We start from the raw sequence: 13657 nt of genomic DNA on the forward strand, positions 1-13657 counted from the left end.
ACAAGGGGAAGGCAACAATGCTTTTCTCTCCGCTTGGTAGGCGGTAGATTTTTTATTGCGTCATTATGTTACGCTCAAGTCGCCTTCGCGACAGATAAACGCAACCCATTGGCACTACTAAAGGAAGGCCAACCAAAATACGCGCGCTCAGTCTATGCGTTCTAATCAGAATGTGGTGGAGCTATGAGAAGAGAAGTACCATTGGATTGTATTCGTCTGTGCCATAGCTTTTGGAGAGAGACAAGTCAACTAAAGTAACCTTCTCATAATAATCTTATTATAATGCTTCGACTAGTTTTATTTTACGCAAGTGTAGTGTATTTTACGCAAGTGTTATATGGTGACGACCTGATTCCTGTTTGGATTCATCTGGATTGATCGGATATTAGTGGCTATTATTATTGATTTATCATTATTATTGATTTATCATTACTATTTCTATTTCCATTAAACATTATTTTTAACTCCAATTTGCAACATCATAATTGTCTACTACGGGTTCCAAGCGGAATGAGCCTGTTTTGCACCTCTTGAGGATACAAGGAGTCTGGATTCATGTTCAGAAAATGAAGTTTAAGTTTTTTACCGTGGGCTCCATACTACCACCTCTAGCCTACAACTATGTCGGCAGTTGATATTGCCAATTGAAAACGTGATGCTGTTGCCTATTGTTGTTCACTGACGGTTGAAATATTATAATTGTATCTCCATGTGAAACATTCTCGAATGTGGATCACTGCAAACGATGTATACCGAGGTGGCTAATTTAAACTTCAGCTCTAATGGAAGCATCGAGGATCCACTGAGCTCTCTGGATCAAGAATGGAACGAGCCCCCGGCGAAAAGACTGTCTCGGACCGGACACCATGTGATGTCCGTCTTCCTTGGATCTATTATGGTTTTTGGTTTCATCAATAACCTGGTGGTATTGATCCTGTTTATTAAGTTCAAAACTCTGCGGACTCCTGTGAACATGCTTTTGCTGAACATCAGCGTGAGTGACATGCTGGTGTGCCTCTGTGGCACCACGCTCAGCTTCGCATCCAGTCTACAGGCACGCTGGCTGTACGGGAAGCACGGGTGCATGTGGTACGGTTTCGCCAACTCTTGTTTCGGTGAGCTAAGTAAGCTGTTACGTAACAAAATAGTCACCAAAGTAACTATATGTTTTTCACAATTACACAATCAAAGCTTCGATGCCTCATCAATGTGTTTAAGGAAATCATGGTGCCAAAGAGTTGATTCACCTTATCAACCTGCTAATAATCAGAATCAGCTGCGTAAGGACGTTTACTCTCCAGGAACAGGGTTGGAGAGTCCTGAACTAGGGATTGTCTGTAGGTAATTTGTATCAGATAATGTTGCCGATGAAAGGTGCAGTGTGGGGTACAGAGATAAAATTATTGGAGCGAAGTGATGGACTTTAACTTTCAGATCTCCTGCGTGACACAAGACCGTGTTGGCCCACAATTGTTCCTGATGTCACACATACAGCAGAATTGTCTTATGGATAGTGTTTTGTCAGCAGTTACATCAGTTTAATTGTGACTCCAGTCCTCTGACGTGTGAAGTTATTGCTTCTCTTCTCTCACTGCCATGTCAAACCGAGAAAGAGAGGGATTGAGACTTGATTTGCCCCTACAAAAAAAGTCCATTATTTAGAATCCAAATCAAATCAAATGCAATGTATAGGTTGTGCACACATATTTTGCAGACGTTAAGGTGCAGCGAAATGTTTATGTTTCTAGCTCTAACAGTGCAGTAATACCTAACAATACAATAAATACACAAAAAATCTAACGAGCAATGTCCATGTCCGGAACATAAATATATATGTATATAATGGTGTGTATGGACAGTATATGAGTAGAAAAGCAGTGTCCAGCAGTAGTTATATGACGAGCCTTGACTAGAATACAGTATAAATAAATATGATGTGGGACTCACTCACTGTAAATCAAATGGAGATGAAAGTTCAGCAGGAGGAGATGAACACACATTCAAAAGGTGCACTCAGGAGGGGAATTGAGGAGGGAGGGTGGGCTTTGAATATCATTATTGTCATTCAATATCATTGAATATCAAAAAGGACAAATGCATTAGGTTGCCCTGTTGCTTCAAATGCCATTCTGTTCCTACTCCTAATTGCCCCAAGAGGTTTTTTACCACAAAGCATTCCACAAAAGGCGCACACGTGAGGGGAATTGAGAAGTGAGTGCATGCCAGGATTTGAATATCATTATCATTTAATTATCATTGAATATTAAAAAAGGAGAATGCATAACCATGTCCTGTTTCTTAAAATGCCAATTTGTTACGTCTTCTAGCTACCCTGAGATTATATTATTCCATCCAGTGTTCTACAGCCTGCTATGTTGCTCTTTACCACAAAAATGTAGAACAAATTGTCTCAGCAATAAGTCTGCCAAAGCCTCTTTGCAGCTGGAGTCAAGAGTACGGCACTGAGACGACATGTGTGCCCATGCACACTAGGCTATTTACGGAGACAGATTGTAGCTTTGTGCCTTGATATCAGGAACTGGAGGCGAAAAGTTTGATTAAACGATTCAGAGACTAAAACGAATAAATCACCATTTAAGGAGAGTTAATCGATATACAATCCCAAAATCAGCGGCTCTTCTTGCAGGCTGTATATCCCTATGTCGGAGCATTGCGAAGTGTAGGTCGGGAGGGGGTGGTCGGTGTGGTCAAGGTGAATTCCTTCAATATCGACTCGGAGTATCTCTGCCTTCTAGAATTTCTCTCAGCCCAGCCCATTTGTCTCTGGTTTGAGGGGCAAAACTAGAGCAATTCTCAGTGTTTGTGACATCACATGACCCGAGTGTTTTGAAAACGGGCTGCGGTGTGTTGGCAGAGCAGAGCACTGAGCCCAGAACCTGTTAGGCCATAGCCCTGCCTGGCTGTTGGCTTGCTAGGCTACCCTCTGCAGTTGTTAGGTAGAATACAAGATAAGGAGAGTCTTCTGGGCCTTTGTGTGTTTAACAATCAGGTCATGGATTTTTTTTCAGTAATATCAACTGTTGGAGTAATTGTGTCACAGGCAAGCTCTTATTTTCTGAGCTGATTATTTAACAAGCAGCTAATGAGCTCACAATTTTAAACAATGGGTTAACTGTTTATGACAACCGTTTATTATAGAACTACAAACTAGAAATGAACAGTTTATAAAATATTTATAAACCATTATAAATAACCCCAGGTGGGGAGGGTAGGCAACAACACATCAACGCCACCCTGACTCTCAACATGGGGGCCCCTCAGGAGTTCATGCTTAGTCCCCTCCTGTACTCTCTGTTCACCCAAGACTGTGTGGCCACGCACAACTCCAACACCATTATTAAGTTTGCAGTCAACACGATAGTGGTAGGCCTGATCACCCTGATGACAATGAGCCAGCCTATAGGGAGGAGGTCAGAGACCTGGCAGTGTGGTGCCAAGACTACAACCTCTCCCTCAACGTCAGCAAGACAAGGGAGCTGATTGTGGACTACAGGACCACAGAAATGGAGGGGAGAGTACACCCCCATTCACATCAACGGGGCTGTAGTGGAGTGCTTCATGTTCCTTGGTGTCCACATCACAAAGGACAAAGGACCTATCATGGTCCAAACACACCAACACAATCGTGAAGACGGTACGACAATGCCTCTGAAAAGATTTAGGATGGGTCTTCAGATCCTCAAAAGGTTCTACAGCTGCACCATTGAGAGCATCTTGACTGACTGAATCAATGCTTGGTATGGCAACTGTAACTGTGTTACAGAGGGTACATCACTGGGGCAGAGCTCCCTGCCATCCAGGTCCTCTATACCAGGTGGTGTCAAAGACTCCAGCCACCCATGTCATAGACTGGTTTCTCTGCTACTGCAAGGCAAGCGGTACTGGAGCGAAAAAATGCTCAAAAGGCTCCTGAACAGCTTCTACCCCCAAGCCATAAGACAGTTAATCATATGGCTACCCAGACTATCTGCATTGACCCCCTTTTTCTTGCACTGGCTCTATGCACACATACTACACTGACATTCCAACACATGCATACACATACACACACAAAACACACATGCATATTGATGCCTTGCACACACACTCACACATAGGCACACATTCACACTCTTTACATATGCTGCTGCTACTCTGTTTATTATCTATCCTGATTGCCTAGTCCCTTTTACCCCAACCTACATGTACATACTGTATTACCTCAGTCACCTCAACTACCTCGTACCCCTGCACATTGACTCAGTACTCCTTGTATATAGCCTCGTTATTGTTATTTTATTGTGTTACTAATTCTTTTTTTGTGTGCAAATGTCATACGTTTTAACCCTGCAATGTTAGGAAAGGGCTCATAAGTAAGCATTTCACGGTAAAGTCTGCACTCGTAGAAAAAAGGGTTCCAAAAAAGGTTATTTGGCTGTCCCCATAGGAGAACTCTTTCTGGTTCCAGGTAGAACTCTTGTGGGTTCATGTAGAACCCTTTACACAGAAAAAGTGTGTAAAGGGTTCTACATGGATCACAAAAAGGGTTCTACCTGGGACCAAAAAGGGTTCTTCAAAGGGCTCTCATATGGGGACATACAAAGAACCAGTTTAGGTTCTAGATAGCACCTTTTTCCTAAGAGTGTACAGCTGTTGTATTGGGTGCATGTGACGGATCAAATGTGATTTTGATTTGAATATGAGTATTTGAGAGGGGTTACACTATTGCAATTTGGATTATACCAATGCTTCCCTCTATTGGAGTATAGTAGTGTTGATGTCAAACTGTTATGTTAATTTCATAGGGTGCAGTACATGGTGTTCCAGAATCCAGAAACTCATTTACATTTACATTTAAGTCATTTAGCAGACGCTCTTATCCAGAGCGACTTACAAATCCAAACCATATTCATTTTACACCCTGGCCTTTTAGTGGACAAAATGTACCCAATAGAGGTGTGGGTAGGTTTTCCAGAACAGCAGCCCATTCCACAATGACACAGTGAAGATGAGACATTTTTCTCACCTACAAGTCCCTATACTCCTCCCCTGGTTAAAAATGGCCATCCAGCCTCCTCTCCGCTGGTTGTCACTATTGGTCCACCAAGGTGACCTCAACCTTTGAGATGGAATCTGCAGGATGGCGTGTGAACTGTGAATGGCCACTGAAATATCAAGACATTTCTCCCTCTGTGAGTCACACCGCACCGAGCACAAAGTCAGCCCCACCCACTCTCTCCACCCATTCCCTGTTTCTCAGTAGTGCTCAGGGCTTAGCTTAACTCCACCGCAGGTGGTGGGATACCATAGAGATAAACTTACTAGAACCGGCATCCCCTGTAACGGTTCTCTTTTGGTGAAGGAGAGTCAGACCAAAATGCAGCGTGTAGATTGCAATCCATGTTTAATCAACAAACGTAAACACGAATTAACACAAACACTACAAAACGTAACGAAAACCGAAACAGCCTATACTTGTCAACTAACACAGCGACAGGAACAAAGACACTAAGGACAATCACCCACGACAAACTCAAAGAATATGGCTGCCTAAATATGGTTCCCAATCAGAGACAACGATAAACACCTGCCTCTGATTGAGAACCACTCCAGACAGCCATAGACTTTGCTAGATACCCCACTAAGCTACAATCCCAATACCAACACCAAAACCCCAAGACAAAACACACCACAATACAAAAACCCCATGCCACACCCTGGCCTGACCCAATACATGAAGATAAACACAAAATACTTCGACCAGGGCGTGACATCCCCATTGAAGTCAATGTGCCATGATGGGTGGACCAGCGACCACAAAGTAAAGCAGGAAGAGTAACTATATTTCTATGTGCCATACTATGCGCAGTTGAAACCCTCTGCAGAAGACGTGTACACAAATTGCACTGCAGTGGTCAGTAATATGCTGTTAGTTATAAGATCAATATAGATGTAGGAACTTTACTCTGAGCAAAGTGGACGTACCTTGCATAATCATATCATATAATGTTCAATAATTTAGACTTTTTGCCCCTACTACTGTTGAATAATTAACAGATGACCTGGGCCTCTGAAGCATCTTGGGTAGTTAAATTAAGAGAGGTTACCATGCAAAGTCACTTGGCAGATGGCGCCGTAATAGGCTACAGCTGTTGAGTGGGGTCCTCATTCCGAACCTAGCCTCCCGGCCATCCGCTAACCAATCAGTCCCGAAAGTGGAGGTCTGAAGTAAAAACAGCTCCGAACGTCTACTCTTCTCCAAAAATAGACTACAACCACAAACTTTTAGGTCTACTCTCCAAAAAACAGCCTCCAAACAGAAGGGATCCACACACCTCTCCACAACCATAAACATTTATCTTTATCTGGAATGGATCTTTTGTCCTGTGTTCAAGCGTGGCAGGGCCCAAATCTCTGTTTTCGACTGTAATCTGGAGGGGCGCTGATAGACATGATTAAAAAGAGCTTTTAGGTTAGAACATGCTGTCCTGTGCTGTGATGAGGACCTTCTGGAATGTAGGAAGAACGCTCACAGAAATGAACTAACATGGGATGGAGATGGTGGGAGATTGGAAGATGAGATTACACATGTCATCATGGTTCAAAGCATGATGTAATGGCTGCTTTAGATTTAAACCCAAAGTGACTGTATGTACAGTACATAGAATGACATACAAATGTAGAAGGCAGTAGGGACTGTGAAAAATGACTCTTTGGATCAACCCCCAAAAATGTTACAAGGAAATTAGTTAGGTTTCCTCAATTGAAAAAAAGTATATTTGTTGAAACCAAATATATGATTCAATGCCAACTGTTATATTTGATTATTTAAAAAACCTAGATTTCAAGTTGCAACCTATTTCTTTCAAAACTCAACTTGGTTAAACTTAATAAATAACATAAATACTAACTAATATACAACACAATTTTACCAAGTCGATTTTTCACTTTGGAATTAACTATCGGATTGACTTCAATTGGGTTCCAAACAATTAAATATATTTCCCGGTAGTCAAGATACTGTATTAAGTTGGTTCCATAACTCAAAACACTTTCTTTAAATAAGACTTATTTTAAGCAAATTGTGACCATTTCTTTAGTATCACAGTACATACACAGTTATCAGTTAAGGTTTAGTGCTGGCAGTAAACATATAATCATGAAAAACAAAATACAGAACACATTACCTGGAATGGCATTCACTTGCACGGGTGGCCAAAAATAACCAATTGAAAGACACGCCCCACAATAGGCCACACCCCCAATTATTATGTTAGGCTAACCGCCTCTACATTGCACCCACCGCTATGCAATGCAAATATCCATGAAGTGTTGAAAGCTATTTAGAAGCTTTCCTTCAATAAAAAAAATAACATCAATCTGTCAAATTTGGCTAGAGCTGGCCGCCCGGCCAAATTGAGCAATCGGGGAAGAAGGGCCTTGGGCAGGTAGGTGACCAAAAACCAGATGGTCACTCTGACAGAGCTCTAGAGTTCCTCTGTGGAGATGGGAGAACCTGAAGGACAACCATCTCTGCAGCACTCCACCAATCAGACCTTTATGGTTGAGTGACCAGACTTTTTATAAAAGGCACCTAAAAAGACTCTCAGACCATATGAAACAAGATTCTCTGAGCTGATGAAACCAAGATTGAACTCTTTGGCCTGATTTCTGAGCGTCACGTCTGGAAGAAACCTGGCACCATCCCTACGGTGAAGCATGTTGGTGGCAGCATCATGCTGTGGGGATGATTTTCAGTGCAGGGACTGGGAGACGAGTCAGGATCGAGGCAAAGATAAATGGAGCAAAGTACAGAGAGATCCTTGATGAAAACCTGCTCCAGAGCACTCATGACCTCAGACTGGGGCGAAGGTTCACCTTCCAACAGGACAACGACCCTAAGCACACAACTCTGAATGTCCTTGAGTGGCCCGGCCAGAGCCCGGACTTGAACCCGATCAAACATCTTTGGAGAGACCTGAAAATAGCTGTGCAGCAACACTCCCCATCCAACCTGACAGAGCTTGAGAGGATCTGCAGAGAGGAATGGGAGAAACTCCCCAAATACAGGTGTGCCAAGCTTGTAGCATCATACCCAAGAAGACTTTTGGCTGTAATCACTGCCAAAGGTTGGGCTAGTAACTGAAAGTTTGCAAGGTCGAATCACGAGCTGACAAAGGTAAAAATCTGTCTTTCTGCCCCTGAACAAGGCAGTTAACCCACTGATCCTAGGGTGTCATTGTAAATAAGATTTTGTTCTTAACTGACTTGCCTAGTTAAATAAAAAATAAAATAAATAATAAGGTACTGAGTAAAGGGTCTGAATATGTATGTAGATGTGATATTTCAGTTTAATTTAAAAAAATTAATTTGCCATTATGGGGTATTGTGTGTAGATTGATGAGGGAAAAACAACTATTTAATACATTTTAGAAGAAGACGTAACAAAATATGGACAAAGTCAAGGGGTCTGAATACTTTCTGAAGGCACTTTGTGACTCCATACATCTAATTGAATTATATATTAAGAATGTATGTAATGCCCACTGATATATGTATCACATACATTCTGTGTGAATTATTAGATGCATTGGTAAGTTATCGGTATTGGGTCACTGTTTATTGTGGATCTATTTATAGAAAATAGTCATATTGAGATAGTTACATTCTGATACATGTGAGAAAATATAATTACTCTGTAAGGGCGACACAGAGGTTGATGAGATACCAAATAAAACAATGAAAGGGCAAATTAATCGATGAAAACCTTGGGAAATTCATAATGTATCATTTGGCACAGAGGTTTCTCAAGAGGGGAAATGTTGCTTTATATACAATCAGGGACTCCTATGAGATTTCTAGATGGAATTCAATATTGAATATTGGCATATGAGAAACCTGGGCATGATAAACGGACCATGGTCTGAGTCTGACTGTCTCTCTAGTCTCTTGGTGGAGGGAAGAGGGTTAAATGACATGGATGAACTCGGCCGCTTCCTCATCTGCACTGACAGGTCGGCTCCCCTAGGGGTCAACCAGAGGGAAGAGCCAATCACTGGCCTTGCTTCTGTAGCGTCTTTTCCACCCTCTGGTCCTCGAAGGAGGGAGTGTGATTGTGTGCCTTGCACTGATTGAGTCAAAGAAATGTAACTGGGGAGCGGAGCCGAGTAGATTGAATATCCAATCTGTAATGACAGGCATGCAGCATGTGCCCACTGTTGCGAGCTACAGAGCTTAGCCAGACTGTTTCTGAATTTCACACCCCGTTTTCTCACCGCTCGACAAATTAGTGAACGTATGTTGAAAGATTACCAGTCGGGGCTCAGAGGTCCGTGTTAAAGCATCAGCCCCAGCGTCTTCCTACAGCAACATTTTCATTTGCAGCAGCATTTATATAATAATAATAATAATAATATATTGTATTTGTGCCTTTCAAGATACCTAGGGACACTTACAGAGTAAAACATAAAATAGCCAAAATAAACATGACAAGACTTAGAGCCAAATGCATTACAACAAAGGCGCATGGTACTCCAAAAATAACAAGATAATTAATACATGGGGGAAAACAGCAACAACAGCAATAGCAAAGACAAGCTCATGAAGGCAGTTGAAATCGAGAGGCTACTTGAATGACCTCTGTAATACGATAGGTAGAAAAAATATATAAAAAGAGCTAGATGGTTTAAAACGCTATAGGCTGAATGCTAGTCTGAAATGGTTGTTTTTGAAGATTTGGATGGAGTCGGAATCGGGGAGTTCAGAGGTGAGAGATTTCCAGAGAGGGAAGGCACGATCCCCCATGGAGTGTAGTCTGGTGAGGGGGGTGACCCTTAAGCCTGAGTCAGAGGATGGAAGGCTGCGGATGGGGGTGTAGATGTGTAGCATGTCAGAGAGACAGGAGGGAGCCAAGCCAAGCGAGGATTTGTAAGGTGCACATTTTGAGCTTCAGAAAGGTTTTTTTTTTTTTTTTTTTGGGGGGTCAGGGGTAGGTTTTCACAATTCCTGATTCCTTTATCCTAGTAAAAATTCCCTGTCTTAGGTCAGTTAGGATCACCACTTTATTTTAAGAATGTGAAATGTCAGAATAATAGTAGAGAGAAGGATTTATTTCAGCTTTGATTTCTTTCATCACATTCCAAGTTGGTCAGAAGTTTACATATACTCAATTAGTATCTGGTAGCATTGCCTTTAAATTGTTAAACTTGGGTCAAACATTTCAAGTAGCCTTCCACAAGCTTCCCACAATAAGTCGGGTGAATTTTGGCCCATTCCTCCTGACAGAGCTGGTGTAACTGAGTCAGGTTTATAGGCCTCCTTGCTCGCACACGCTTTTTCAGTTCTGCCCACAAATTTTCTATGGGATTGAGGTCAGGGCTTTGTGATGGCCACTCCAATACCTTGACTTTGTTGTCCTTAAGCCATTTTGCCATTTGGAAGTGTGCTTGGGGTCATTGTGTCATGTCTGCCCCCCTGGTGCTCGAGGGCGCAAGGCTGCCCTGCATCACGCACTCCTATCATCCATTACGCACACCTGCCTTCCCTCGTCACGCACATCAGCGATATTGGACTCACCTGGACTCACTCATCACCTGTTATTACCTCCCCTATATTTGTCAGTTCCCCAGCTCTGTTCCCCGCTTCTGCGTTGAGTGTTTTTGTTTGTGTTACTCGTTTGCTGACGCTGTTCCTGTCTCATTCCATTTCCGGTCTACATTAAATGTTTGACTCCCCGTACCTGCTTCGCCTCTCTAGCGTCATGTGACACATTGTCCATTTGGCAGACCCATTTGCGACCAAGCTTTCACTACCTGACTGATGTCTTGAGATGTTGCTTCAATACATCCACATAATGTTCCTTGCTCATGATGCCATCTATTTTGTGAAGTGCACCAGACCCTCCTGCAGCAAAGCACCCCTACAATGCTGCCACCTCCGTGCATCACAGTTGGGATGGTGTTCTTCGGCTTGCAAGCCTCCCCCTTTTTCCTCCAAACATAACGATGGTCATTATGGCCTAACAGTTCTATTTTTGTTTCATCAGACCAGAGGACATTTCTCCAAAACGTTCGATATTTGTCCCCTGTGCATTTGAAAACCGTAGTCTGGCTTTTTTATGGCGGTTTTGGAGCAGTTCCTTGCTGAGTGGCCCTTCAGGTTATGTTGATATAGGACTTGTTTTACTGTGGATATAGATATCTTTGTGCCTTTTTCCTCCAGCATCTTCACAAGGTCCTTTGCTGTTGTTCTGGGATTGATTTGAACTTTTCGCACCAAAGTACATTCATCTCTAGGAGACTGAACGCGTCTCCTTCCTGAGCGTTATGACGGCTTCGTGGTACCATGGTGTTTATACTTGCATACCATTGTTTGTACAGATGAACGTGGAACCTTCAGGCGTTTGGAAATTGCTCCCAAGGATGAACCAGACTCTTGGAGGTCTACAATTGTTTTCTGAGGTGTTGGCTGATTTCTTTTGATTTTCCCATGATGACAAGCAAAGAGGCACTGAGTTTGAAGGTAGGCCTTGAAATACACCCACAGGTACACCTCCAATTGATTCAAATTATGTCAATTAGCCTATCAGAAGCTTCTAAAGCCATGGAATATTCCAAGTTGTTTAAAGGCACAGTCAACTTAGTGTATGTACATTTCTGACCCACTGGAATTGTGATCAGTGATTATAAGTGAAATAATATGTCTGTAAACAATTGTTGGAAAAATGACTTGCATCATGCACAAAGTAGATGTCCATGACTCCAACATAAGTGTATGTAAACTTCTGACTTCAACTGTAGTTAATGAATACTGGCTTCCCAGTTACTGCTCCCAAAACAAATGATAGAACCTAGATGAACTGTGTGGTTAAATCTTCCACAATATACAAGCAAAATGTATATTTCTATTCAATGATTTCAACTTTAAGACCTATACATTGACATAACATTACCATTATAATGTCCAATTGTCCAACACAATTATCAATTTCTCAAAATATATGACCATAAACCATACCATAGAATCATATTTTAAATATTTTTTCTATCACCTATAATTATATTTAAATATTTTTTTCTATTACCTAGAAATATAATTAACTATTTTTTTCTATTACCTAGAATTATAATTAACTTTTTTTTTCTGTTACCTAGAATTATGATTGCCATTTTTTTTTCTCTATTAACATATAATAAATTACATGAATATTAATTGTTGGGCCTGGGGGTTGTGTGTGAAGAGCCTGAAGACAGAGAGAGTTAATTAAGATGGGTGGGCATGCTACTGCTTGTAGAGATTAGTCAGTTTGGGCTGAATACTCTCCTCTTGGCTGGACAGGGTAACCGTGACAGGGGGTTTTGTTCATCATCTGTGTGTCTCCATTATACAGGGGGCTGGAGGATCATAGGGGGTTCCTGTTTGGGCTCTGTAAATAGTTGTCATTAGCATAGACAGGTTAAGTAACTGATGGAGAAAGCAAATGTTCACAGCGGGCAGAGCATCGGTGACATTTTCCATTGTGTGATTCACTGTAGAAAAAGCACTGGAACATCTGAGTTGCCTTTTTAAAGGTGCGTGGAAATAATTGGATTATATCATAGAAGAAAAGAAAGATCCACACACTGCTATGACCAGTATCACTTCAGTTGATCCATTGTGTGATTCGCTGGAATCGGTTCTGGGTAGGATGGAATACAGAACACAGTATACCACTAGCTACTGTGACAGATAATGGACCGATGTAATTGATGGCAGTGATAGGAGTATCAGTAGGGAATAAGAGGGATTTTGACACTTTAGTTGCTCAACTTTGGGATTTGATTAAGCCATCTGTACATGTTGCTTAATACCCTGCAGGCATTTTGCATAGTGTCTTATTCCAAATGCATAATATGAACCACTTGATCAGCTGTCAATGAAATCATATCTGATAACGCAGTAATTACAGTGAAACATATGGAGTGATGCAGTGACTCATTTACAGCAAATGCATCATTTCAGCACCTCATACCCCTATACACACATACCGCAGTCACACTCACACACACACACGCACTTAACTTGCCATGATGGTGAGAAATATTATATGAAAGGAAAATGTATTTTCTCATCTATTTTCTCATTTCGTTGATATGTGATGTGAAAACAAGCCCTGTCAGGGGCCTTTACTGTAGACGCCCTGAGAGTCTCTCTCTCCCACTTGTGTGTGTCCACGTGCACGTTTTTGTCTGTGAGTGTGTGCATGGACCTGCATGCGTGTCTTCACTTCCCATAATAGACTTGTCAAGGAAGAGCGGTGGCTGGAGACCGGCTTTCTTTGTGGGAAAGATCACCTTGACTCTCACAACTTTGATGCTATATGATGTCTGGAGTGGCTCCTTGTATTACTCCCCTTATCTATTTGTTTCCAAGATTGAGATGTCCCTGTCTGTCCTGGGTTATGCATCAGGAACCTGCCCCTGGGCTAGACAGGAAGAGAAGGTCTTTCAGCAGGAACACGCTCACTGAGCTGGGATACTACAAAAGACCTGATGATAACATCTTGTCTCACACACACACACACACACACACACACACACACACACACACACACACACACACACACACACACACACACACACACACACACACACACACACACACACACACACACACACAC

At 42.0% G+C, this 13657-nt stretch overlaps 1 protein-coding gene across 1 annotated transcript in view; it reads left to right on the forward strand.

Annotated features, from left to right (window-relative positions):
- Positions 1–13657, forward strand: part of LOC118399628 (pinopsin-like) — a 22733-nt gene continuing 9076 nt past the window's right edge. Inside the window, exon 1 of the mRNA XM_035795878.2 lies at positions 1–1115. Within this exon, the coding sequence (XP_035651771.1) occupies positions 746–1115 (370 nt within the window). The 5' untranslated portion in view covers positions 1–745. The remainder of the gene's footprint in view (positions 1116–13657) is intronic.

This window comes from Oncorhynchus keta, chromosome 37 (assembly GCF_023373465.1).
Source record: "Oncorhynchus keta strain PuntledgeMale-10-30-2019 chromosome 37, Oket_V2, whole genome shotgun sequence".
NCBI lineage: Eukaryota > Metazoa > Chordata > Actinopteri > Salmoniformes > Salmonidae > Oncorhynchus > Oncorhynchus keta.